We start from the raw sequence: 27,220 nt of genomic DNA, 5'->3' as shown, positions 1-27,220 counted from the left end.
TGTATTAATAACAATGAACTATTTGAAAGAGGAATTAAGAAAATTCCATTTATCAAATTTATCATTCCAGGATCAAAAACAATAAAATACTTAAGAATAAATTTAAGGAGGTGAAAGATCTGTATGCTGAAAACTAAGTCATTGGTAAAAGTAATTTAAGAAGACACAAATAAATGGAAAGGTGTTGCATGTCTTGGATTAGAAAAATTAGTGTTGTTAAATTGTCCATGCTGCTCAAAGCAATCTACACATTTAGTGCAATCCCTATCAAAATTCCAATGGCAGTTTTCAATGATATAGAGTAAATAATCCAAAATTCACATGGAACCAGAAAAGACCCAAGTAGCTGAAGCAATTTTAAGCAAGAAGGACAAAGCTGGAGGCATCACATTTCCTGACTTAAAATTAATTACAAAGCTATAGTAATCAAAACAGTATTGTAGTGACATAAAACATACACACAGACTAGAGGAATAGAATATAGAAATAAATCCACACATACACATTTAACTAATCTTTGACAAGGCATCAAGAACATACTACAGGAAAAAGATAGGTTCCTCAATAAAGGTGCTGGGAAAACTGGTTATCTATATGCAAAAGAATAAAACTGGATCCCTATCTTACACCTCTCAACAGAAGCTAACTTAAAATGCACAAAAAATTTAAACATACCACCTGAAACCATAAAGCTCTTTGATACTGGTCTTAGCAATGATTTTTTTGGAAAAGACACTAAAAGTACAGAAATCAAAAGCAAAAATAGGGGCACCTGGGTCTCTCAGTTGGTCGAAGCATCCAACTCTTGATTTAGGCTCAGGTCATGATCTCAGGGTTGTGAAATTGAGCCCCGCCAAGCATGGTACCTGCCTAAGATTTTCTCTCTCCCTCTCTGTTGCCCCACCCTCAAAAAAAAAAAAAAAGGCAAAAATAAACAAGTGAAACAACATCGAGTTAGAAAGCTGCACAGCAAAGGAAACAACTAAAGGAAAAGGCAACTATGGAATGACAGAAGATATTTGTAAACAGTGTATCTGATGGGCTAATATCTAAATTATATAAGGAATTCATTCAATTCAATAGCAAAAGAATAAGTAATCCAATTAAAAATGGGCAAAGGACCTGAATATACATTTTTCCAAAGAAGACCTACAAATGACTGTCAGTTATATGAAAAGGTGTTCAACATCACTAATCATCGGGGAAATACAAATCTAAACTACAACTGAGATATTACTTCACCTGTTAGGTTGGCTATTATTAGACGAGGTCAATGTTGGCAAGCATGTGGAGAAAAGAATTTTTACCCCATTGGTGGGAATGTAAATGAGTATAGCCATTATGGAAAGCAGAATGGAGGTTCCTCAAAAAATTAAAAACAGAACTACCATATGATCCAGCAATTCTACTTCTGGATATATATCTAAATGAAATTAGTATCTGGAGATATTTGCACTCCCATGTTCATTGTGGCAATAGTCACAATAGCAAAAATACGGAAATGATTAGTTAAGTGTCTGTCAGTAGGTGAATGGATAAAGAAAAAAAAGGGTATATATGTATGTATGTATGTGTGTGTGTATATATACACATAAGTATGTGTACACACACACACACACACACACACACACACACTGAAATGTTATTCTGCCATTAAAAAGAAGGAAATCCTGCCACTTGGGATAACATGGTTGAACCTGGAGGGCATTATACTAAGTGAAGTAAGCCACACAGAGAAAGTATTGTGTGGTATCACTAATATGTGGAATCTAAAAAAAAAAAATGTTGAGCTCATAGAAACAGTGATTAAAATGGTGATTGCCAAAGTCTAGGGAATGAGGGAATAGAGGAGATGTTGGTCTAAGGGTGTAAACTTTTAGTTATGACTAAGATGAATAAGTTCTGAGCATCAAATATACAGTCAGATGGTTATGGTTAATAATACTGTATCGTATACTTGAAATTTGCTTCAAGAGTAGATCTTAAGCATTCTCACCACAAAAGAAAAAAGTAAATAAGTGATAGATGCATTAATTACCTTGATTATGGTAATCATTTTATAGTATATACATATATCACATTATCACACTGTACACTTTACACATATATTTATATGTATGTATATATGTATAGTTTTCTCAGTGAAGCTGGGGGGGGAAGAGCCAAATATGTCACCAGTGCCACAGTCTTAGTAGTCTAACATAGTAAGTTAATAGTAAGTCTTGATATCTGGTCAGGAAAGTCCTCCCACCTTGATTTTTTTTTTTTTTTTTTTTTCCCTTTCTTTCACCAAAATGGCTTGCTCTTTTTCCAAGAAGGGGTTAAAAAACAAATCTGTGGGGTTTTGATTGGAGTTTTCAATAAATCTATAGATTTACTGATAGGAGAATTGACATCTTTATCATTTTTAAATCATTAACGTTTTTCATACAGATTAATGTTCTCCATAGTGCTTTTGCACATCTTGGGTAGTTTTATGTCTGGAGAATTTACTTCTTTTGTTTAAGTGGCTTCCATTTTTATGTTAAATACTTTTAGTATTTGTCTGTGGTATATAAGAAGTGCAATTGATTGTTAAATATTGATCTTATATATCTAGAGACTTTGGTGTTATTCTGTAATTTATCTACAAGTTCTTTTGGATTTTCACCAGTTGTAGGTTACGATTTCGCTTCTTCCTTTCTATCTCTGTACCTCCCTACGTAGGCCACCCTCCTTTAGCTTTCTGCAATGGCTAGGATACTCTGCACATTGTTAACAGAGGTTATGATGGAGGGCAGCTTACTCTGTGTCATGCCTGCAGTGTTCTTCACCATTGGGTTTCCATTATTGTCAAACCTCATCCTTTCTTCTTGGTTTACTCAGCTCCTTTCTTTTTGGCTTACTCTACTCTAGCCCTGCTGGCCTCCTTGCTTGCTCTGAATATAACAGGCACACTCCCACCTCAGGGCCTTTGCATTTTTACTCCCATGAGCTGGAAGGTGCCTTTAGATAGATGCCTGCTAGGCTCACCTCCTTTAAATTGTCATTCTAATACCACCTTTTCCTTAGCTGCCCTATCTTTGAAAACAAACAGCAACTTTTTTGCAGCATATTTTGCATATCCTATAATTTGCCCATTGCAAATGTCCAGTTCAGTAGTTTTTAGATTTGCCAAGGTGTGCAACTTTTGTCATTAATCAGTTTTAGAACATTTTCATCGCCCTAATGATATACCTGTGCCCAATTACTGCTAATCTCTGTTCCCGCCCTTACCCCAGGCAACCACTAATCAACTGACTCCATAGATTTGCCTGTTACAGACATTTCACATAAATGGAATCATCTAGTATGTGATGTCTTGTTTCTTGTTTATTTCACTTAGCATATTTTGGGGGTTCATCAGTGCTATAGTATGAGTAGTACTTTTTTTTTTTGGCTGACTAACATTTCATTGTATGGATGTACCACATTTTGTCTATCCATTCATCTGTTGATGGACATTTGGTAGTTTATAATTTTTGGCTAGTATGAATAATCCCAGGCACCCTATCTTAAAGAATAACCCTTCTTCTGTCCTACAGCACACTCTTCCCTGCTACATTCTATGTCTCCTTGTTGTCACTATTCAGCATATCACATTTTACTTATGTATCTTGTTTATTGTTTATCTCCTTCTCCAGAATTTCTGCTAAGCTCCACAAGGGCAGAGATTTTTGTCTCAAATTGATCACTGTTATACATCAGGCCCTGGAACTGGCAATCAGTAAACATTTGCAGAATTGATAAAGGAATAAGTGAATGGATGGATTGGATGTTTATACCGTATTAAAAATATTTTTTGATTTAAGTGGCTTAATGTTTCTGGAATATTACTATTCTTAACTTTCTCCCTGACAATTTGGGATATGTCAAGGCACTTTCCAGACATTGCTGTTATTTGTGGGGTTTTCACCGTGTGTGACTTTTTAATTATATAGGTGTCAGTGTTATAATCACTCTGACACTCTAGTTTGGGGTCTGGGCATGGAATCACATGCAGTATAAACACAGTGATCTGCTGTGGAAAGGGAGCTTGTCCGTCTGCCTTCAGCTCGGTCATGATCCCAGGGTCCTGGGACCCAGTCCCACATCGGGCTCCCTGCTCAGCGGGAAGCCTGCTTCTCCCTCTCCCTCTCCCACTCCCCCTGCTTGTGTTCCCTCTCTCACTGTCTCTCTCTCTGTTGAAAAATAAATAAAATCTTAAAAAAAAAAAGACAGGGAGCTTGTCAGAAAGCATAGCACCCAAAAGCCTGTCCTGCTCCAGTCTTCCTACTGGAAATTCCCATCTTGGGGACATTTTTTCTTGCATGTGTATGTTATGATTTGATAGAGGGAGTCTTTTGATAAGGTAGTATTTAAATAAGGTTGACAGTCTGTTATTAACCTCATTTTTAAAACACAGTCAGTTCTTAGATTTGCCTCATTGGTATGCCCTTTATTTACAAAAGTAAATACAATTCTAACACATTAAATCATTGTTTTATAAACCAGAATGTATTTTAAGTATTCATTAAGCAGCTCACTGTTGAAAGCAGTGGTTTTCTACTCACCCACACCTTTACATATCTTATGATAAATCAGATTTATTTTATATTTTAACATTGTTTCCTAGTAAATAAAAATAGAAAATTTGACTTCAGCATTTTATCCTGTGACATACCTTTGGTTTATAATGAAGAGAAGACTGATCTTTTTTTTGTCCTTTTGGATTACCCATCTCAGTTTGTTTACATTTTATAATGTACTAGTTTATGATCTATTTCATTATTTCCAGGTTTCTTTTTTCTGTTGATCAAAGGTATATTTTAGATGATTACTTTTCTAGGATATTGTGTCTCTTAGCATTCATCATTTCTCTGTTTTAAGGCATATTTCTTTTAAGTCCATTGTCCCTTTTCTTTTCCTCTTATAGTTGATTGCATTCAGTTCAATGTTCCATAATATTGTCAGTCTATTTTCACACTTTAGATCTACTATTTTTTATAAATATCATTAAGCTTTAAATAGTTTGTTTCTTAGTTTCTCTGTATTTTTCTATAATTGGATTCTCTGTCTTCGGCAACAGACAGCTTGAATATTGGATTGGAAAGTACTTGAAGACAAGATGTTGCTGGAATTTCTTTTATATGTGTCCATTTTACAGTGAAATGCTTCAAAATAAAAATACTGATTTACCTACTTTCAGTTTGTGTGATTTGGTCTGAAATGTTTTTCTCTTTTGTGTTTTCTCAGGTGGCATTTTTTTCTTTCTAAATTTTTTAACTGTCATCTATTTTTGGTGCAGATAAATACTGAGGAACATGTGGATGCAGCTGATCAGGAGGTTATCTTATGGGATCGTAAGATTCCTGAGGACATCCTGAAGGAAATAGCCACCCCTAAAGAGGTACCAGCAGAAAGTGTTACTGTCTGGATCGATCCACTTGATGCTACACAGGAATATACAGGTGACTTTACATTAAAATTGATCTCAGGGCGCCTGGGTGGCTCAGATGGTTAAGCGTCTGCCTTCGGCTTAGGTCATGATCCCAGGGTGCTGGGATCGAGCCCCACATCGGGCTCCTGGCTCAGCGGGGAGCCTGCTTCTCCCTCTCCCTCTGCCTCTCTCCCTGCTCATGCTCTCTCTCTCTCTGTGTATCTCTGTGTCTCAAATGAATAAATAAAATCTTTAAAAAAAAAAAAATTGATCTCAAACTTCAGATTGCCATTATATATTAGAGAACCAGAACAAAGGCAGTTAGTATATACTTGGTGGTAAATACTTTACCGATCTTACACAACTTTTCCAATTAGATTTTAAGACAGACAACTGGATTAACGCAATGCGATATGAAACCTTTGAACTGGATCAGTTATTCTCAACCTTTACCCCCAGCCCCAAAACCAGTATATTGTGGCATACTCCTATTGATGATAGCGATTCACTGTTTCACTGATCCTTCAGAGAAGGGAGATTTTTAGCAGTCACAGCAAAATCATTCCTATTAGACATCTATTTATTGAAGTGTTTGTTTATAGATGGAGTTATATATTGAGGTGTGAGTTCAGGTATTTATTTATAAAGCCAGAATACAATATTTACTTGTGATTTGGGGAATTTAGGTTTTATTGCGTATACATCTATCTTTGGAATTCAGAATAGTAAATCCTAGGCACCCAGGGGTAATTAAGTAGGAAAACAGAGAATTACTGCCCTCATCTCCATTTTCTTTTGTTTGTTTTTTTACCTAGTCCTAGCTCAGATTTCATTTCTGTAGCTCCTCTCTAATGCCTTGTTTCTTACCCAGAGATAACCAATTCCTGCTTTTTCTCTCTTTTGTTGTTGTATATGGTAGTTAATTGCTTATCTATGTGCCCTCCTTCTAGATAGTAAGTTCTCTGAATGTGGGGCCTTCCGCTTTTTCATCTTTGTATTCTAGTCCTTAAGCACTGAACTTGACTGTAATAGACAGTCAGTAGGTAACTATTTGGAGAATAGGAGGAAGATACAAGGTGTCTAATAGTAACTGAAATTAGAAAACATTTTGCAGAAGTAGGTAATAGAAATAGGGAATATTGAGCGTTTTTTTAATAATTTTTCCTAAACCGAAATTGGCCTGATCATATACTAGTGATAATATTTAGTGAGTGCATCCCTTGTGCAGGGACTATTCTAAGTATTTGACCTTATTTTCAAATTTAAAACTAAAATTTTAAATTATTTTAATAATTTCTGTTACTGGCTTTTTGTGTTCTTTTTCTTCATAGAGGATCTTCGAAAGTATGTCACTACTATGGTATGTGTGGCTGTGAATGGTAAACCTGTGCTAGGAGTGATACATAAGCCATTTTCTGAATATACAGGTAAGAAATGCACTAGAGCTTTCAAGAGTTAATGTTATTAAATCATTCATCTATAGTACTTACTGTCCTGTCACAATCTCAGCTGTAGCTCACTAATTATTAAAGTCAGTCCCCTAGCATACCTCACTCTTTCATTGGATACAGTGAGGATTTTGTTGTTGGATATGATACTATCTGATGAAGCAGAGCTTTCTAACCTTTCTTTAGAGGATAGAAACTGACTGACAATGAGAGATAATGTCGAGGAATACAGTTGGGCACAGACTTCCCAGCAGCTGAGTTCCTCTCTGTTTCTCTTGTGCTGTTGCTGGGGATAAGGTCCAGGGCTCTTACACATTGGATTCTATGTGGGTTCTGAGATCCACCATCAAGGGGCCTTAGCCAAATCTGTTGTCACATCAGGAAATGAGCTTGATGTGGTGGTGGTTAAGGGCAATGGCAACTTGGCAACCTCAGCGTCAAAATTGGATGGTGTTATGGTGAAAGTCTTACTAATCAGGCTAACTCTAGTGTAGCCCTGGACACTCTTCAGAGTTCCATTTGACCCTTGTCTACCCCACCTTTTTGATGTAGTCATGTTTGTTAGCTTTGTGCAGATGGCAAGTCAGATCTTTGATCGTCACGTTGGGAGTTGGGAGTGTGGAAGACCATGCCAGAGAGCTTCCCATGCAGCTCAGGATGACCTCGCCCAAAGCCTTGCCAGTGCTAGCGGATACTGGCATGACATTTTGGCATCACCACAACCATTACGCTGTAGTTTGCCAGAGAGGCTAGCCATGGTCTTCTGAATAGCAGTGATAGTGTGGCCTGTGGTTACAAGTCTAGAATGATGCCATGAGTTGTCCGGGTGGAGAAGTTGAGGGAAAGAGTTAGTGGTGTAAGAAGTATCACTGACAGTCTGAAGGGACTCATCATACTTTTAATTAGTCATTCCCATCAAGAACATGGGGCAAGGATTATGGCCTTTTGGTTCCACTGTTTTCTAAGATGATGAGGTTCTTGATGGTGACAGGATCCATTTGCCAGTGCCAGTGTTGAAAGCAGCCCTCATGGCAAAGGTGCTGTGGGTTAAATCATGCCCCCCTCAAATTCATGTTCACCCCTGTATTAGCTTCCTAGGGTTGCCATAAAAACAGAAAGAGAAAACCCACAAACTGTATGTCTTTAAACAACAGATATGTAGTCTAACACAGTTTTGGAGGCTAGAAGTCCAAAGTCAAAGTGTTGGCAGAGACATGTGCTCTCTGAAACCTATAAGGGAGAATTCTTCCATGTTTTTCTCTTAATTTCTAATAGTTTGACAGCAGTCTGTTGTGTTCCTTGGTTTGTGAACACATCACTCCAGTCTCTGCCTTCAGCACCTCATGGCATTCTGCCTATGTATCTATGTCTCTGTGTCACTTCTCTTCTTATAAAGATACCAGTCATATTAGAAAGAGCCCACCCTACTCCACCATGGCCTCATTTAGCTAAATACATCTACAATAAACCCATTTCCAAATAAGGTCAGACTCTACTATGCTGGGGAATAGGACTTCATCTTATCTTTTGGGGGACTATAAACTCATAACAATCAACTTCAGAATGTGACCTTATTTGAAAATCAGGTCTTTACAGATGTAATTAAGGTAATTATCAGGATAAGATCATCCTGAATTAGGGTAGGTCCTTAAGTCAATGAGAGTATCCTTATAAGAAACTGGGATTACAGAGACATACAGAGGATAAGAGGATGGGATGGTAGAGGCACAGATTGGAGTGATGCATATAAGCCAAGGAACACCAAAGATTGCTGGCAGTTGATGGAAGCTAGAAGAGAGGCATGGAATAAATTCTCCCTTAGAGTTTCCAGAAGGAATAAACCCTACCAATACCAGTATCTGGATTCTGGACTGCCAGTACAATTCATAAACTGTGAAATGTGTGAGCCTCCAGACTATGAGAAAATAAATTTCTCTCCTTCTAAGCCACCGTGTTTATGGTAATTTGTCATGACAGCCCTAGGAAACGAATACACCCAGCATCCATACAGCTCTGTTGTTTACTCCACCCTTCTCACTGTGTCTCAGTGGTGTGGCTGACACTGCATAAAAAGGCTGGCTGTCAAGTAGACATAAGTGGAGACAAGGTTAAGTTTTGATTACTCTTAAAACTTATTTGCTTTGCAGAATACTTTGTATCCCAAATTCCAGCTCCTCTGAGATAGGCTGAACATATACTTGAGTGTTGGCTCTGCATTTCAAGACCTAATCTGTTTTGTGTTAATCTGACCTTATGTCTTTTCATAATTCAGATAGTTTTTACAGTTGACAATTTGATGAGCTGTAAAAGATTTAAGTCATTATTGAGACAGTGTGCCTTAAAATTAATTATATAGTTGATTTATGGTTTGTGGATTGCTTTCACATGTTTCCTTTAATCCTTACTGAATAAGTGAGGATATAGGTTAGGCTACTAATTTAGGCTGCTGTAATACATTGCACCAAAATACCAGAGGTTGAACAAAATAGCTGATTTCTCTCTTCTCTAACAGCTGTATACAAACAGACCAGGCATGCAGGGTATTCTCTCTTGTTGCTTCGCTGTGCTAAATTTTGGTGCCCCCTTCTGCATGACTGAGGATGGCTCTCTGCTTCAACCACATTTCACCATTGAAGAGGATCAAAGGGGAGACGTGGAGGACATTTTCCACTAAGGGTTTGACCTATAAGTTGCACGCATCACTTCAGCTCACATCCCACTGACCAAAATGTAGCTTGAACCCAGCCACAGGGGAGGCTAAGAAATGTAGTCTTTATTTTCAGTGGCCATCCAAGCACCCAGTTCAGGGGTTCTGTCACTTAGGGAGAAGAGGGCAAGTGGTTATTGGAGCATAACTTAACCTAGCAGTATTGCTACACTTAGTATAACACATGAGGGAGGGGTACACTTACTAACATTCCCACTTACAGATGAGAAAATGAGCCTCAGAAGTTTGATACATTCCTCAAGGTCATCCAGCTAAATTAGAGGAGGAAGCAACCTCAGGAATTTTATGCAAATCAGTACATCACACCACTTTCATAATAACTCCACAGTTGCCAACATTTGTATAGTGGTTAACTATTTGCAGTAAACTAAGTTATCTCATTTGAACCTTGTGATAACTCTGTGAGACAAAGATAAGTGTTGTTATTTTTGTTTTTTATAAGAGAAAAGGGGCTTAGCAAAGTTCTTAGGAAAGCAACATAGTTCAAAATGTTACAGCAAGAGCTAACCACTCCTTATTAATATCTCACATTTGTTTAGTATTTTCACAGTTCATGAAATGTATTGGCATAAATTCATTTCAGCTTCAAAATAACTGTGGAGGGGCGCCTGGGTGGCTCAGTCAGTTAAGCGACTGCCTTTGGCTCAGGCCATGATCCCAGGGTCCTGGGATCAAGCCCCGCATTGGACTGCCTACTCGGCGGGGGGGTCTGCTTCTCCCTTTCCCTCTGCCACTTCCACTGCTAGTGCTCTCCTGCTCTCTTGTTCTGTCAAATAAATAAATCTTTAGGAAAAAAAAAATAACTCTGGAAAGACTATAAAAGAGGAATTATAGTGACCTTCAATTAAAGAAAGAGAAAACAGGCATATAAAGATTAAGTATAGGGCTTAAGTCTTTGAAGTCCTCTCTCACTTTCTTTTCTTTTCTTTTTTTTTAATTGAAGTGTAGTTGACTCATTCTTCGACATGGTTCCTGATTGCCTGTCTATATCTGTTAGGGTTACATTTATCTGTATACAAAATAAATCTGATTACAGTAGTTAAACAAATATAGGTTTTATTTTTCTCACCTGATAAGATGGGCAAAGGGCAGGGGTTTCAGTTTATGGTACTGTTAAGCACCTAACTCCTCTTTTTGCTTTTTTGTCTTAGAAGGTAGTTTTTTGTTTTCATGCTTACAAAGATGGGTGCTTCCAGTTTCCATGGCTCTCTTCCAGTCTGGAAGAAGGGGGAAAGAAGAGGGACAAAAGATCTATCCCAGATATTCTTTGTGTTAGGAAAGAATAACTTGAAGCCCTCTGCTCCATCTCATTGGCCAAATGTCACATGGCCCCCTTAGCTGCAAACAGCCTGATAGTGCAGAGAGAATTAGAATCTTAATAAAGAAAATGAAGAGGAAGTTGATACTGGGTAGGCAGAGATTCACATTCTTTGGGCCCTAATTTCCACATTTGTTCCTTTTAGGGGTGGGGAGAATAAGGATCATAAAATGCCCATTTAAAAAGAAACAACTTTATTCCATAAGACTACGTATCCTCTCCCCCTAGAGTCTTACCTCCTCTAAAATAAAAAAGCCAAAAGTTTCTAACTTAGGAACAGCTTGTGTTCCAAAATGGTTTCTGTAAGTTGTAAGAAAATGTCTGTTGTTCTGTGATGCTGCTGAGTTGCCCAGTACGCTGGAACAAAGGTGCTTGCTAGTCTGCAGACATTCTAAAAGAATCAGTAAGTCCTTAATTAGGTGTGGGTTGACCTTCTGTTCCTGGATCGAAGGTTTGTTTGGCTTGTGTCCTCTTTTTGGACTGTTATTTTCAGATCCAGACTGTATATTGATGTTGGCAGAGTACAAACTATCAGGTATTATATGCTTACCAGAATTTAACTACACTTGATTATAATGGGAGCTAGATAGTATTGTTGGCAGCAGGGAGAGCAAAACTGATCAAAATTCTTACCAGACTTAATTAGAATTAATTCATTGAGTTTGAAATTCTAAGAAGCAACAGGTACTTAAATAGTATTTTAACAAAGTAATGTATAAATGTGTAAGTGTAATATATCCATGCAGTGGAAATTTGTAGCTAAGTTACAATGTCTGAAGTGTGTAGCAAAGTACCACTTTTTATTACCCACTGGACTTTTTTTTAGCATATCTTCAGAATAAACACATTCTGTTAGCTGCTATTTTACCTTTTCATGATTACCTCATTACCATCAATCATTTATTTAAGCAGCTACTGAATTTTTTTAAAGTGCTTGAAATAATTTGTCCATGTACGTGTTAGGACAGAATTTGTTGAAATTCTGTAACATGAAATATATTTTTAAAATACTAAATTACTAATTCTTATATAAAATTATTCTGGTACTATCTACTGAGATACGCTGTCTTTATTCTCTTACACAATAGTGACCTCTAGAGATGTAGCACTGTAAATTCACTTCTTAGTAAAACCATGTTTTTTCTGATTATTTCTAAAAAGAATTGAGTTTTTTTTTCTCTTTGTCATTTTTTAACTTTTATTTTGAATAATTTCAAACAAACATAAAATTGTACAGAATTTTCATGTGCTCTTTCATCAAGATTTAACAGTTGAACATTTCTGTATATTTGCTTCCTTCTTTTTTTTCATGTACTTTAAAGAAAATTGCAAGGATCGTGACATTTTACCCCTATGCACTTCACTATGCATCTCTTAATATACTATTAATGTAATACTATTATTTTGAATATAATAATAAAATTAACATTCCCTAATTGATCCCATATTCACATCTCCCTCAGTTGCTTCTAAAGTGGATTTTACAACTGGTTACTTCAAACCAAGATCTGGTCAAGTCACATGCATTTTTTTGGTTGTTCTGTTAAATTCTGTTAATCTCGAACACCCTCCAGTCCTCTTCTTCCCCATGACATTGACTTGTTGAGATCAAGTTAGTTGTTACATAATGTCCTGCTTTTGGGACTCTTCTGATTATTTCCTAAGAGTGTCATTTAACTTGTTTACTTTTCATCTTCTTTTTCTTATAAAGTGCAAATTAGATCTGAAGCCTTGATTGGATTAAGGTTAAGGATTTTTGTCAAGAACACGTTGTAGATATTCTTCATGTACTTCCTGCTGCATCATTTTATATGATATATAAATATCTAGTCTTATTATTAATGATGCTGTAAGATGGTTAAAATGGTCATGACCAGATCTCTGTTACAAATTATTTTGATTCTCTTGCTATCAACAAGTAGTCTGGAGAAATATTTTGGCACCATTTGAGATCAGGATTCTATCAAACATTTCGCATAATAGTTTTAAGATCTATAAAGACGTGAAATGGGATTTTCTAATTCTGTTGTATTTTCTACATATATTAGCTAGAATTCTTCTACTGAGAAGTTTCTTCATCAACTGGAGTTACTTGTTTATCCTGAAAGGTAGTTCCTATTAGAAAGACAAAATACATGTTTAACTTTTTTTCTTCACCAATTTCTAAGTAAGGACTTTGGGTAAAAACTACCTCCAGGGAAATGAATGTTATTTTTTCAGGGAAGAGCAGGCTTTTGCCTTTATTTTTTTGATATCCTTAAGGTCTCGTGGATTTTTCTATATTCAGTGCTATTCAAACTACAGGTATTATTTTTCAAGTTAAGTCTCTTCTTTTCATTGCCCACTTTTACTAACACCTTTTATATGCCTTTTTTGTTTAAATGCCATTATATGGTCCTGTGCTTTAGGTCTCGTCTGTTGGTTCTCCCCTATGAGCAACAGTGAAATCAGCTTATTTTAGCCTCCTTGACTACCATCCCATTTTAGTCAATCATACCTTTTTTTGATATGTGTCTTTCTATTATTCAGCTTTTCAGATTAAATGGTATCCTTTGACTCTCAACCAGTCAGCTGTGAGATAACATTTACACACTTTTAGTCTTCCACCTATTTTCCTATCTTTGGTTTCCTCTTAAATCCACAGTTAAATTTATTCAGTATTGACCAACAGTGCTTTTGCTAAGAGTTCTTCAGTCATCCTTTGGTTGGATAAAACTTGTCCTCTGAAAGATCACTTCAGGAGAGCTAGCTCATCCAGGTCATGCTACCTGAGTTCTTACATGTTAAAAGCTTTTTTTTTTTTTTTTAAAGATTTTTATTTATTTATTTGACAGAGAGAGATAGCGAGAGCAGGAACACAAGCAGGGGGAGTGGGAGAGGGAGAAGCAGGCTTCCCGCCGAGCAAGGAGCCCGATGTGGGACTCGATCCCAGGACCCTGGGATCATGACCTGAGCCGAAGGCAGACGCTTAACGACTGAGCCACCCAGGCGCCCTTAAAAGCTTTTTCTGTAGCCTTGATTCTTTAAAGACTCTCAGCTACTTACAGACTCTTTGGTTTAGCCCTCTGTCCTTGGGCTGCGCTAATAAATTACCAGAAACTAGAGGGCTTAAAACAACAGAAATTTATTTTCTCGCAGTTCTGAGGGCCAGAAATCCAACATCATGTTGTTGGCAGTGTCGTGCTCCCTCTGAAAGCTCAAGGGAAGAATCTTTCCTTGCCTCTTCCAGCTTCTGGTGGCTCCAGGCGTTCGTTGACATGCCTTGGTTTGTAGACACATAATTCCAGTTCGTGCCTCCACTTCTCATTCTCTCGGTCTGTTTTTCTCTGTCTCCTGTTTTTATAAGGATACCAATCATTGATTTAGGGCCCAGTCTAATCCAGTTTGACCTCAACTTGAACTACATCTGCAAAGACCCTATATCCAAATGAGGTCATATTCTGAAGGTTCCCAGGAGACAGGAATTTTAGTAGGACACTATTTCACTCACTATATACTCTTTTTTCTTGGTTAACTGGTAGAAACTGTTGAACTGGTATAATATCTGTGTGGGTGCATGTTGAATCTTGTAGGCAGAAAAGCTGATAATCCGATTTTCTTTCCTTTGTAAGTAGCTCGGGTATTTTTGCCTGGAACGCCAAAGAGCTTTATCTTGAAAGTCTAATAATAGAACTATGATATATCTCAGATTCAGAGTTGGGATTCTGGGCAGATATCTACATAGTATGTCTCTCAGTGTGGATATTCAAGTCCTCTTTTATTTCAGGAACATTTTTTTGAATCAAAGTTTTAAAGATTAGTTCTATTTCATTGTTTTTGTTTTTCTTTTGCAGAGACTCCTAATATATGTATATTGACTCTTCTCTCACTGACTTCTGTATCTATTACCTTCTTTCTGGTCCCCTTTATGTGTTTGCTTGTTTCACTTATTTTTTGCTTTTCTCATTGCTTACTGTGCTTTTCGACCAATCTGTTGCCTTTCTGTGTATCCTGTGATCTAGAACTAAGTCTTAAGTGATTTTGTCTTGTTGTTGTTGTTGTTTGCATTCTTTCCTGTATTATATGAGTTCCCATTTCATATATTCCTATTTATCTTTCCTGAGTTGTTTTTTTGTTCCATAGTGTTCTTTTGTTGTTGTTGTTGCTTATTTATTTTTAATCGTCTTTGAATGTTGTGTTACAGTTTTACTCTGCTTTATAGAAATTTTCAAGTAGCCTGAAATGTTTTAACTTTTCTTCTTGTACTTTTCAGTGGACATTGCAGTTGTACATATTTCTTACTCACATTTGGGCCGGCCACCGTGCAGTCGGTGGGAAGGTGGTGGCAGAAAAGGAGTTTGGGTGGTTCTCAGTTCAGGAAATTTCTTTTCTATTAGGACAAGGAAGGCATTATCTTTATTATCAGGCATCTTTTTTGTTTTCACTTTTCGTCTGTCTTGTTGGATCCTGTCTTGTTTCAGTAAGGCCCTTATCTTGAACGCCTTCTTTTTCTTCAGTTCTGTTTGCTGTCTTCCAGTTGCCTCTCATGCTGAGACTTTCTGAAAGGTGTTCTATGTCGTCTGGTCTGTTGTCAGGACTTCACTTTGGTTCCGTGTCTTCTCTAGGCCTCCTCTTGTTGCTGCTCTGTTGCCACATCTCAGGCCTACATGCAGTAGTTCTCATTTTAGATGGGACCCTTTCCTTCTGGGGAGAAATCCTGGCTGTTGTTCCCTGAGTTCTACCACCACTGAGAGGCCTCCAGCCTCTTGGCACTTCTGTGAAGCTCCTGCCATGAGAATATGGCATACTGAGGTCAACTATGGCACTTATTCTACTGATCTTCAGTATTTACTTCCCTTCTTTCTCATAAATTTGTGTTTGTGACTATTCTTCGTCTCCTCCTTATTCTTTAGCTATTGATTAAGGGTGTTACTTGTTCTCCTTGTTGCAATGTGTGGTTTTTAGAAAGAAGTGTGAGAGGAGTCCAAGAGACTGCCATCCTTAGCTCAGAACCTGGACATTCTGTTCATTTTTTTTATTTTTTCCCTGCAGCCAGGAGTAAGTAATAATGCATCTGCTTTTGTTGCTAGCCATGGTGGACTGTGTTTTACCCCATAGTGAGTGACTGCTAGAGCAACAGTCTAATTTGATAATTCTGAGTAAGTTTATTTTCTTGAATAGGTTGGTAGTCAGTGAAGAAAACTTCCAAACCAAGAAAAAGATTTCAAGCCATTTCTAGGGTCTCCTCATCTTCTTAGAAATTTCTGTTCTATTTTGAAATCTATAGCATTTTCTTTTTATATTCTCTGATAAAGCAGATATATAAATCTAACTCACCTCTTTAACTGTTTTATGTTTATCACTGAAACCATGAATATATCAGAAATAGGAGAAATAGTAAGGAGGAGAAAATAGTAGGAGGAAAACCTATTTTAAATTTTGAATTATCCAGGGTAGCTAGTTGTGTTTATGTCCTAGGTTGTCACAGGTTGAGTTCCCCAGAAACCAGACTTTTGAGATGGAGATTAGCATGTAGGATGTTTAGGAAAGAGTGCCCTTGGGATCAAAGTTGTGTAAGAGAGGGAAGGAAGCCAGATTAGGTATAGAGAGATGTTGAGTTGCAGTATAATCCCAGTGAGAACTCAGCACCTCACTGGGAGCTCTTGAGCCTGGGAGTTCTTAAGCCAAGTTTTTAGAAGTCATTATCTCTGGTTGGGCAGGGTTATGTGACCTTTTTAAGCTTTGTTTTAATATTTGCCTATTTTAATGCAAAAAATGTTAAATATCACTCTCATTCTCAGGAAAAAAAGCATTTTTGTTTTGGGGAAAAACAAGTAATTCTGCGGAAAAGGGTATTTTGTCAATCAACTCTTGGTCCTTTGAGTTCCTGTTTCAAAAGCCTTCAGTGCTGTTAATGGATATCATATTTGCTTTTCAGCTTGGGCAATGGTAGACGGTGGGTCCAACGTGAAAGCCCGCACTTCCTACAATGAGAAGACCCCAAGGATCGTTGTGTCACGCTCGCATTCAGGAATGGTCAAACAGGTTGCTCTTCAGACTTTTGGAAACCAGACTACAATTATCCCAGCTGGTGGTGCTGGTATGTTCCTATTCCCCTGTTGTGCCTGGGGACAGTGTCCCCCGCATGGTCAAGGCTTATGTTGGGAGAAAGATTTGGTTGTCCTGTGCTTGGGGAAAAAGTGAGAATAGACAGTGTACTTTGTAGACAGGTATGGTCTCCTACTTGGTTATCTCGAGGGTGGGATTTCAGCCACACATGCCTTCTTGTTAGAAATGACCTCACAGGGACACCTGGGTGGCTCAGTCGGGTGAGCGTCTGCCTTTGGCTGGGGTCATGATCCCGGAGTCCTGGGATTGAGCCCCGCATCGGGCTCCCTGCTCCATGGGGAGCCTGCTTCTCCCTCTCCCTCTGCCTGCCATTCCCCGTGCTTGTGCTCTCTCTCTCTCAAATAGATAAATAAAAAACCTTTAAAAAAAAAAAGAAAGGGGCGCCTGGGTGGCTCAGTCTTTGAGCATCTGTTTTTGGCTCAGGTCACGATCCCAGGGTCCTGGGATCCAGCCCCACATCGGGCTCCCTGCTCTGCGGGAAGCCTGCTTCTGCCTCTCCCACTCCCCCTGCTTGTGTTCCCTCTCTCGCTGTGTCTCTCTGTCAAATGAATAAATAAAATCTTTAAAAAAAAAAAAAGAAAAGGAAAGAAAGAAACAGCCTCACAGTAAGGACAATAGTTTCACAACAGTGACTGCTGTTCCTTGAATACTACAAAAGCATCTTCATGTCAGTGATGTACTGTCAGTAGTGGTTTTATATGTGATCTAATTTCAAAGTAATTGTGCTGTTAGCGTAACTGTAGGAATATCAGGGAGAGAAGGGAAGATCAAGCACATTACGAAGCTTCCTATGGCAGAAAGATGTCAGGAATCCTCATAAGTGTTACTAGGATGGCTAATCCCTGGGCACTTTTAACACCTCTGAGCTCTTCAGCTTGCATGTCTGGGATGAGCTGGAGTCTGGTAGCCACCCAGCTTACTGTATATTCTGCACTATTTTATTACCTGTTGTTGATCAGGGGTCAGCTTACTTTTTCTAAAAGGCCAGATAGTAAACATTTTAGGCTTTATGAGCCACGTGTAGACTCTACTGTCTACTATTCTTGGATTTTTGGTTTGTTATCACCTTTAAAAATACAGAAAACCATTCATAACTTGAGGGTTATACAAAAAACAGTGCATGGCCTGAATTTGGCTCACAGGCCTTTGCTCACCTTTGTTTTGAGTGCTTTTTAATATGACAGAAGTGTTTTAATTCAAATAAATAACAAATTATGGTGAAAAACATGTGTTTAAAACCTTTACATGATTACATGTATGTACCTTACTTAATATATTTTCCTATAAGCCCTCTGTTAATGTTGGTTAGGAAGGTAATGTTCAGAATATCCAGTATGAATGGGATAAATCAGATTCTAGACCTGGTTTCTTCTGTTTGTTTTATTTTATTATTTTTTAAATTTTTAAAAATTCTGCCTCATTACAGAAAAGGCTTAAGGTTGTGTTATTTTGTCTTCTTTCAAATCCAGTGTTCCTAGATATTCAGATGAAACCCATGGGTATATAGCTTCAGTATAGTATTCCAGAGGAAAGGATACACAGTGACTGTATCATTCCATAGAAAACAACCACAAAGTAGATTTAAATTTAAAGGATTATAGAAGTATATTTGGTTACACTTGAGAATAGCTTCATAAGTTCCTTTACAGTATATTTTTTTGCTCATTTGGGTTCGATGTCTGCACTGTTAACTTCCTTGAAAAAAGAACAAAACTATTTTAAATTGCAAAGATAGTATAGAGAACTTCTGCCTATCCTGTGCTGTTATTTTTCACAATGTACTCTTAAAAAGTAGGCTACTTATGGGGGGATGGGTTAGCCCGGTGATGGGTATTAAGGAGGGCACGTATTGCATGGAGCACTGGGTGTTATACACAAACAATGAATCATGGAACACTACATCAAAAACTGATGATGTAATATATGGTGACTAACATAATAAAATTATTAAAAAAAAAGAAAAAAAAAAGTAAGCTACTTTCTTTAAATCTTTTGAATAGTAACCTAAATTCTGTGTTTCTCTTTTAGGTTATAAAGTTTTAGCACTCTTGGATGTGCCTGATAAGAGTCAAGAAAAAGCTGATCTATATATCCATGTGACATACATCAAAAAATGGGATATATGTGCTGGCAATGCAATCTTAAAAGCCCTTGGGGGGCATATGACTACCCTGAGTGGTGAAGAAATCAGTTACACTGGTTCCGACGGCATTGAAGGAGGGCTCCTTGCTAGCATCAGAATGAACCACCAGGCTCTAGTCAGAAAACTCCCAGATCTAGAGAAGACAGGACATAAATAAGCAAAGGTGATCACAGGTCACAGCTCTTCCTGAGTTGAGCAGTCAGCCTGAAACGCTGGGGTCTTCAAAGCTTTGGTGGAGACTGCATGGTTAAGGCCATCCAGAACTTTTTAAAGTATTTATGAAGCATCAGAGACTTATTGTCCCTGTAATAGGATGCAAGATCAGGGAAAGTGGGTTGCTTCGTGTCTCAAGTATTGTCTTTATTTTTGAGACTATTTTCGTACAGTTGTCATACACAAGGCCGCATATATATATATATATATATATATATATACACGCATATATATATATATTTGTGAATTAAAATCTATAGCTGAGTCTACATTGTTATGAGTCACAATTTTCACACAACATCATGAATCTTCACTATTTGTTAGTACTTTCATACAGAATAGGGCTGAAGAAAGGATTGATTTTGTGTAGATTTAATACTACTTTACAATTGTATCTCATTGAAAATAAAGTAATTGGAGGTTTTTACCCCTAATTCAGATGGAAAGCACAAGAAGCTACACATTCATTAATATGCAACAAATGCTCTATTTATCTGTTGTTACTGAATATTTCTTAATGGATTAAAATAGAAAAAGCTTGTTTTTTTTTTCTTTGAAATTTTAACAGGTTCACCAGCTAGTCGAGAATATAGCTATATGATGATTGCGTTGTAATAGTAGTTTCTGTGTGTGTGTTTTTGTTTTGTTTTTTGCTTTTTGTTTTTGTACAGAAAAGTGTATTTGTATCCATGGGTTCAATATTTCTGCCACCTTACTGTTGATTTTTGTTTGTTCTGTGGACATTGCATGGTCCCATCCTTTCCCTCCTAACCAGCATTTAGTCTTTAACATGTAAGGTTTGGATTAAGGTTTCAGGGTTAGCACTAAGATTTTGGTACATTTTCTCATTAGGGATAAATTATGCACTATAAGAATATAAATTATTCTGTTAATTGAGTCATTTGATACTACACAAATTGAGCTAGCTTTCGTTATTCTCAAGTTTTGTTTTAGTACTTTTTAAAAACTTTGCCAGGTTTGTATGTAGATTCTCACCTTATCAAGAATGATTTATGGTTGCTTTTACCATTAATAAATGGATCTAATCTAATCTCAAAGTAGTAGCTTTTAAGATACTTTAAAGTTTCCTTTCAGATTAAAATAACAAAGGTTAATGTTACTTTTTGAGTAATTTTTGTTTTAATTCAGTAGGCAGAATCTGACTGGAAGAAAGGGAGTGGCATATTCACTGTGTCCCTGTAATTAGAACCTTGCTTTGTGAACTTTCATTGGAATGTTGGAATCTGGAAACTTCGTGTAAACAATACCGTTATTTCATGTGACTTTGATGTCCTTGTATTTTATAACATACTGATTAGAGGGGGAGGGGCTTGCTCATTGTTTTCTTCTTTTCTTTCTTCAAAACAACTTTCCATTTCTTTTCCTGTCATGGAGGTAAAATTGACCAAAGAATGGACATCCTCACATAGTGGAATGTGCATACAGCTTTAGGTCTGCCTTTTACATGGTCTCCAGGGTCCTTTCATTCCTCCTTCGGGAACTGAATTTAGTACAAAGCACATGTTTATTCCCAGTCTCTAGCAACTGTTCACAAACCTGATAGTGTAGTGGGCCTTGATAGGTTCAGTGAAAATTCATACAAAGTTTTGGTAGTTGGAACACTTGATATTTAAACAGGACTTAGGGGTTCAGAACAGAATATTGGAGACCTCATCTTTTTACTTTTCAATGAATTGAGAATATTTTTTCCTCAGGAGAGATGGCAGAGGCATATACTATTTCCAGAGTCCATGGTATAAGCATTTGTTTTAATTGTAATGTGTCAAACATGGGGCAAGAAGACTGGCATATTAAGAAATGGCATTTAATTGGAGGGGTTTTTTTTTTTCAATATTACATGGAAACTTTCTAATTTAATGGAAATGAAACTAGATCATATTAGCAAGCATGATTACTTTGGTTTTATTTTTAATTCCATTAATCTGCATGTAGATAATGACTTTGCGAAGGGTTGGTGTTATGTGCAAAAGTTAAGATATTGGCTGACAGTTAAATGCATTATTTTTATAATTTGTTGGGTATAGTCTAGTTACTAATGGTTTTTAAGTGCTTTTATAGAAAATTCATTTTTAATTTTTTTGTTTCTAAAAGTCAATATACATTACAGAACTAATATAAGTACAAAGAACAATATTTATATTTATTTATGTGAGACATTATTGTGCCAGAACATAATTAGTAAAACATCATGAATAAGTGAGGCATGTACTGTCTCCCAGAATTACTTCTAAATGCAGCAAAATAAAGTTGAACGTTTAGCGAGCCTCACCTCCCCAACTCCTGGTCTTCCCTTTCCTTTATCTTTGCTATCATTTAGAGCACAATACTCCCTTAAACTTTAGAGTTTTACACATCACATTTAGTAAAAGTAGTGGCATCGATAACTTCAGTACTTATTAGCTGTCCCCTTGCTCTGCCCTTCATCTCTACCTCATTCCCTGGCTCCCCAGCCCGTTGATGTTGTTCTATATCTGCCCCTTTCTGGACCATACTCTCCCCCAAAACTTAACCCCTGAATTCTCTCCTAGACCTACTTCTCTCAAGATTGGCTACTGAGATCTTATGGTAGAACTGAGTTAAGTTCCTGGTCGGGGAGATGAAGCCAGGCAAGAGTTCTGGTTGACCATTATTCCTCAAAGACTGTTCTCAAAAGGTAAAGCAAAATCACCTTCAAAACCACAAAGATTTACACAGTCAAGTCTAATCCAGTGCTTCTGTTTTACAAACCATTTCTTTAGATCCTTTCTTCACAGAATGAAAATGCAGAAAATACAAGGATTAGGTATATAAGCCTGCTTAAGAAAACTTGCTTTTTCTGTTAGCTTTCATACTTGTGTCCCTATTTCAGTTGAGATTACAAAGGGCCTACAAGGATCATATTTGTTTGGTATTCAGTTGTCCTCTGTCCTCTAATGTTTTTTCTTGATTTAAATCAACATTCAGATGAATTGTTTATGGCTGTATGATGAAGCTAACAAGTGTTTTGGTTCATGTGTTTTAAGTAACAATTGTGCAAATTCTGTTTGCTGAGTGCTCCCTTTGAATATTGTGCTAATTGGGTTCAGAGGAAGTAGGGGAGGGGCAGTGGCTAAAAAAGAGGGTGGGAAGGAAGAAAGCTCCAGGGAAGGGTAGCAGAGGGAGGATGCAGAGCAAACATCTGCCTTGAGCCCTAGGATCAGGAACTCTGCCCTTGTCTCAGATGTTCAAAAACTGATCTCACCCAGGCTTTGAAGGTGACAACGATCTCTGATAGCAAAGCATAAGTAAAGAAAGCTGGGGTGCCACCACCCCCCTGTTCTTCAAAAAAGAAAATATCCAGCTTGCCTCTCCTTGATAACACCTTGAAAATGGCCTTATGGAGACAATCTTTGGCAGGTTAAAAATAGAATCTACTTGGGTTATTCTAGCTACAACTATTTATCTTGGCTATGTGTTGACTGGTCCTGGATAGAAACTGATTTTTCATTTTTGATCTTCGTTGAATTTGAGGTATATTATTTTCAGTATATGCCTATAAAAATTCTGTCTTGTAACTGTTGTATAAAATCAACCTAGTCTATGGTTTCATTTTTATCCTAAAAAAAAGTTGTGCCTTAACAATAGGGCATTGTATGTTAATAAGAGAAAATAAAATCTTTTTTTAATAGATGGGGAAAATAGGAACTTTTTGCCATTAAAATTTAAGTTCTTTTAGCATTTTTAATATCAGAGTTGGGGAAAATTCATTAAAGTTAAATACAATTGATATAAACTTATTTTTGCATAACCTAGCATTTACAACTAAAGTACATTTTTATAAGAACTGGCATCTTGATGTATATAGGTCTGAAATGATACTTCATCCTTTGGTTTTTAATTTGAATTAATACAAGACCAGGATAAGGTACATTTAAAAAATTTTTTTTCTTTTAAATCATTTTAGTGTGCTATTGTATCTGTTCTACTGGTCTTCTGAGTTAACTTTGGTTTTTAAAAACAGCTATTCATGGTACCATATCAATAATTTATTAATGCTAAAAAATACTGTGTTATGTGACTTAACAAACCAGAACAGTTCCTGGATTGAAGTGGGGAGGGGGAGAATTGGGGATTCTGATAGCAGTTACCAAGAAGGCAAGAAGAATTGAACTTTGTATTTCAAAAGGAGGTTTTGGTTTTATGAGGTGCTGTTTATTTAAGTTGTTTATTTTTATTTTATCAAAGCCTGGCAGGTATTAGCATTCCAGTTTACTATTGGTTTCTGTTTTTAAAAGTTATTTTTAAAGTTGGATGGTGAATTAATTCTGTGGGAAAACGAGATTTATAAGTAGGTTTTTTTTTGAGATAAAATCATATAAGCCAAACTTTTAGAAGTTAAGGCTGATGAGTATTAAAGCAACGTTACATAATTGTGTTTGTAAGTGTTCCCTAAGGTATTATAATTAAGGTAATTTGTGTAAATTACAAAAGCAGAAACTGATGTTTGATTAGTAGTATGTTCCGTTAAAATTCCTCTTGAAGTATGTTCTACACATAGTTAAGTTATTATTCAGGAAAGACTTGCTCATCCTGTATTTTTTTAAATAGGAAATACAGCATGCCAAGGCATCATTAGATCAGTTAGCCTAGAAAGACTTAAATCTCTCTCCCCAAATTATCTCTTCTAAGCTCTCTTCATCATTTATGCTGAGTTGAGGAGGTAACCTTTAAGGACTTTAATTCATGTGTAAAAATACGGACTTCCAATTTCCCTGTAGCATTACGTCCTCCACTGGCGGGAGCCAAAGCTAGTCTTAGAATCTAACAAGAGAGACTGTGTTCTGCCATGATGAACTATGGTGCTCCGGATGGATTTTTCCCCCCATTTGATGATGTTATTTAAGCTACTAGATGTATATACACACGGGTTGAGTTTACACGAAACTATGAAATGGTGTTTCCTGTTCATGTCCCTGCCTCTTCAAACTTTGTTTTTTTTTAATAGACCTCACTTCCTGTCCATCACTTCCTTGTAATGGGCTAACACTGATGAGAGGAATTAAAATAAAAGAATACTTTTGAATACTCCTGCCCTATTCACACACATAAAGCTGTGGAGGAGTTAGTCCAGTCCTGTTCCCAAGCCATACTTAGACACCAGACTTTTCTTCTCTTGGCATGTTGTATCCTGCCTCCCTCACCCACAGCACAAAATTAAGGGGGTCCTGACTTTAACCTCTACGGAGAAGTAAGCTCTCCATGTTTTTAGAGCAGTTATTTTGTACCGCACTCATTTTTATATGTGCTGTTGTAAACTTCTTAAGGACAGGGATTGTGTCTTGGTGATTTCTGTATTTCCACCTCAACCCCAGCAGCTAGCCCAGTGTCTTGAATAAATTAGGGGCTTAATGTGTGTTGCACTAAATTGAATAAAGGAGTACTACTACCATAAGCGTTTTTCATGCCCCGGTTGTGTAAGCTGATTGTTTGTTTTGTTGACTCTGCAAATATTTATGATTATCACCCCTTGCACACTAAATTATTTTTAACTACCCCATGGACATTTAGCTCTAGAAAATGTGATTGCTTCCAATGAAATGACTATCCCGAACTCTCTGCCCGTGGATATACTTTGCCAAACTGAAATTTGAATTTTCTGAATAAATTGGTCATGTCTGAAAGAGATGGTGTGCTGCATCTGCTTTTTCCCTTTTTTTTTTTAACTAGGGTAACATATACATACATACATTTACCATTTTAACCATTTGTAAGTGCACAATTCAGTGGCATTTAATACATTCACAATGTTGGACAACTGTCACCACAATGCTTTTGAAGAACCTGTTCATCATCCCAAACACAAACTACCCATTGAGTCCCTCCCCATTCCCCCTTCACCTCAGCCCATGGAACTCTTCTGCTTTCTCTTACGAATGCATCTGCTTTTGAACTAATATTTCTGAGATTCTCTCACCATGTACAGAAAGGCATCTGTTTGAGAAGGGGTATACAAGGCAAAAATAGTCATAACAGAATTACATCTTGCATTCTTTTTTTTTTTTTTTAAGATTTATTTATTTATTTATTCATGAGAGACAGAGAGAGAGAGGCAGAGGGAGAAGCAGGCTCCCAAGGAGCAGAGAGCCCGATGCGGGACTCGATCCCAGGACTCCGGGATCATGACCTGAGCCGAAGGCAGACGCTCAACCATCTGAGCCACCCAGGCGTGCTCTTTTTTTTTTTTAATTTTATTTATTTATTTGACAGAGAGAGACACAGTGAGAGAGGGAACACAAGCAGGGGGAGTGGGAGAGGGAGAAGCAGGATTCCCGCGGAGCAGGGAGCCCGATGCGGGGCTCGATCCCAGGACCCTGGGATCATGACCTGAGCCGAATGCAGACGCTTAATGACTGAGCCACCCAGGCACCCCTACATCTTGCATTCTTCATTAGATTTAAGATGGAGGATAGAAAAAGAGCAAAAGAAGCAAAGACAAGGACAAATTTATAGAAAGGGAGTAATAGAAACAGTATGATGAGAAAGATCTCCAAGGCTTTTGTTTTCCTCAAGTCTTATAAAAAGATGTCATCAGCCACATATTATGAATTTGATTATTTCACACCCTGGACTTCAGCATCAGCAGAGGTATATTATTTATTCATATAAATAAATAATAGAGAATTCTATTCTACATCCTAATAGAAATTAGGATATAGACCATTATTTTAAAAATCGTTTCTAAAATCTGAGTATTTTGAAAGCACAGAAACTAATTTGAAGTACAGTTGACACAATATTATGTTAGTTTCAGGTGTACAACCCTGATTCTACAACCCTGTACATTGTGTTATGCTCTCCACAAGGGTAGCTATTGTCTACTGTCACCATGTGCTATTATCATACCAGTGACTACACTGTCTATGCTGTACCTTTTAGCCTGGTGACTTACTCATGCCATAACTGGAAGCCTGTGCCTCCCACTCTTCTTCCCTATTTTGCCCATTCTCCCATCTCCTTCCCTCTGGCAATTACCAATCTGTCTTCTATATTTATGGGATGGGTCTGTTTCTGCTTTTTGTTTGTTCATTTGTTTTTCAGATTCCACATATAAGCAAAATCATATGGTATTTCTCTCTCTCTGTCTGACTTATTTCAGTTAGCATAATACATTCTAGGTCCATTCATGTTGTCACAAAAGGCAAGATCGCAATCTTTATTTTTTAAGGCTGAGTAATATTCCATGGTATACAATACCACATCTTCTTTATCCCTTCATCTATCAATGGACACGGGTTGCTTCCATATCTTGGCTATTGTAAATAATCCTGCAATAAACAAAGGACTTCATATATCTTTTTGAATTAGAGTGTTCTTTTTCTTTGGGTAAATATGAAGTAGTGGAATTACTGGCTTATGTGTATTTCTAATTAAAAAAAAATTTTTAAGATTTTTATTTGAGAGAGAGGGAGCGTGCACGAGAGCACAGACAGAGAGTGAGAGGGAGAAGCAGACTCCCCGCTGAGCAGAGAGCCCCATGCAGGGCTTGATCCCAAAACCCTGAGATCATGACCTGAGCTGAAGGCAGACACTTAACCAACTGAGCCACCCAGGCATCCGTGTAGTATTTCAATTTTTAAATTTCTGCGGAATCTTCATACCTTTTTCCACAATTGTACCAATTTACATTCCCACCAACAGTGCATAAGGGTTCCTTTTTCTCCATATCCTCACAAACAGCTGTTACTTCTTGTCCTTTTGATATCAGCCATTCTGACAGGTATAAAGTGGTATCTCATTGTTTTGATTTGCATTTCCCTGATCATTAGTGATGTTGAGCAGCTTTTCA

The 27,220-nt window shown here is 37.3% G+C and overlaps 1 protein-coding gene across 1 annotated transcript in view; it reads left to right on the top strand.

The window, feature by feature from the left end:
* Window positions 1-25,055, top strand: part of BPNT2 (3'(2'), 5'-bisphosphate nucleotidase 2) — a 37,812-nt gene extending 12,757 nt beyond the window's left edge. Inside the window, exons 2-5 of the mRNA XM_021688592.2 lie at window positions 5,306-5,468; window positions 6,769-6,864; window positions 16,849-17,010; window positions 19,068-25,055. Coding sequence (XP_021544267.1) covers window positions 5,306-5,468; window positions 6,769-6,864; window positions 16,849-17,010; window positions 19,068-19,339 — 693 coding nt within the window. The 3' untranslated portion in view covers window positions 19,340-25,055. The remainder of the gene's footprint in view (window positions 1-5,305; window positions 5,469-6,768; window positions 6,865-16,848; window positions 17,011-19,067) is intronic.
* The last annotated feature ends 2,165 nt before the right edge of the window (window positions 25,056-27,220 follow it).

The sequence above is a fragment of the Neomonachus schauinslandi genome, chromosome 4 (genome assembly GCF_002201575.2).
Source record: "Neomonachus schauinslandi chromosome 4, ASM220157v2, whole genome shotgun sequence".
In the NCBI taxonomy this organism is placed as follows: Eukaryota; Metazoa; Chordata; class Mammalia; order Carnivora; family Phocidae; genus Neomonachus; species Neomonachus schauinslandi.
Note: the sequence above shows the minus strand (reverse complement) of the source record. Positions and strands in the feature narration are given on the sequence as shown.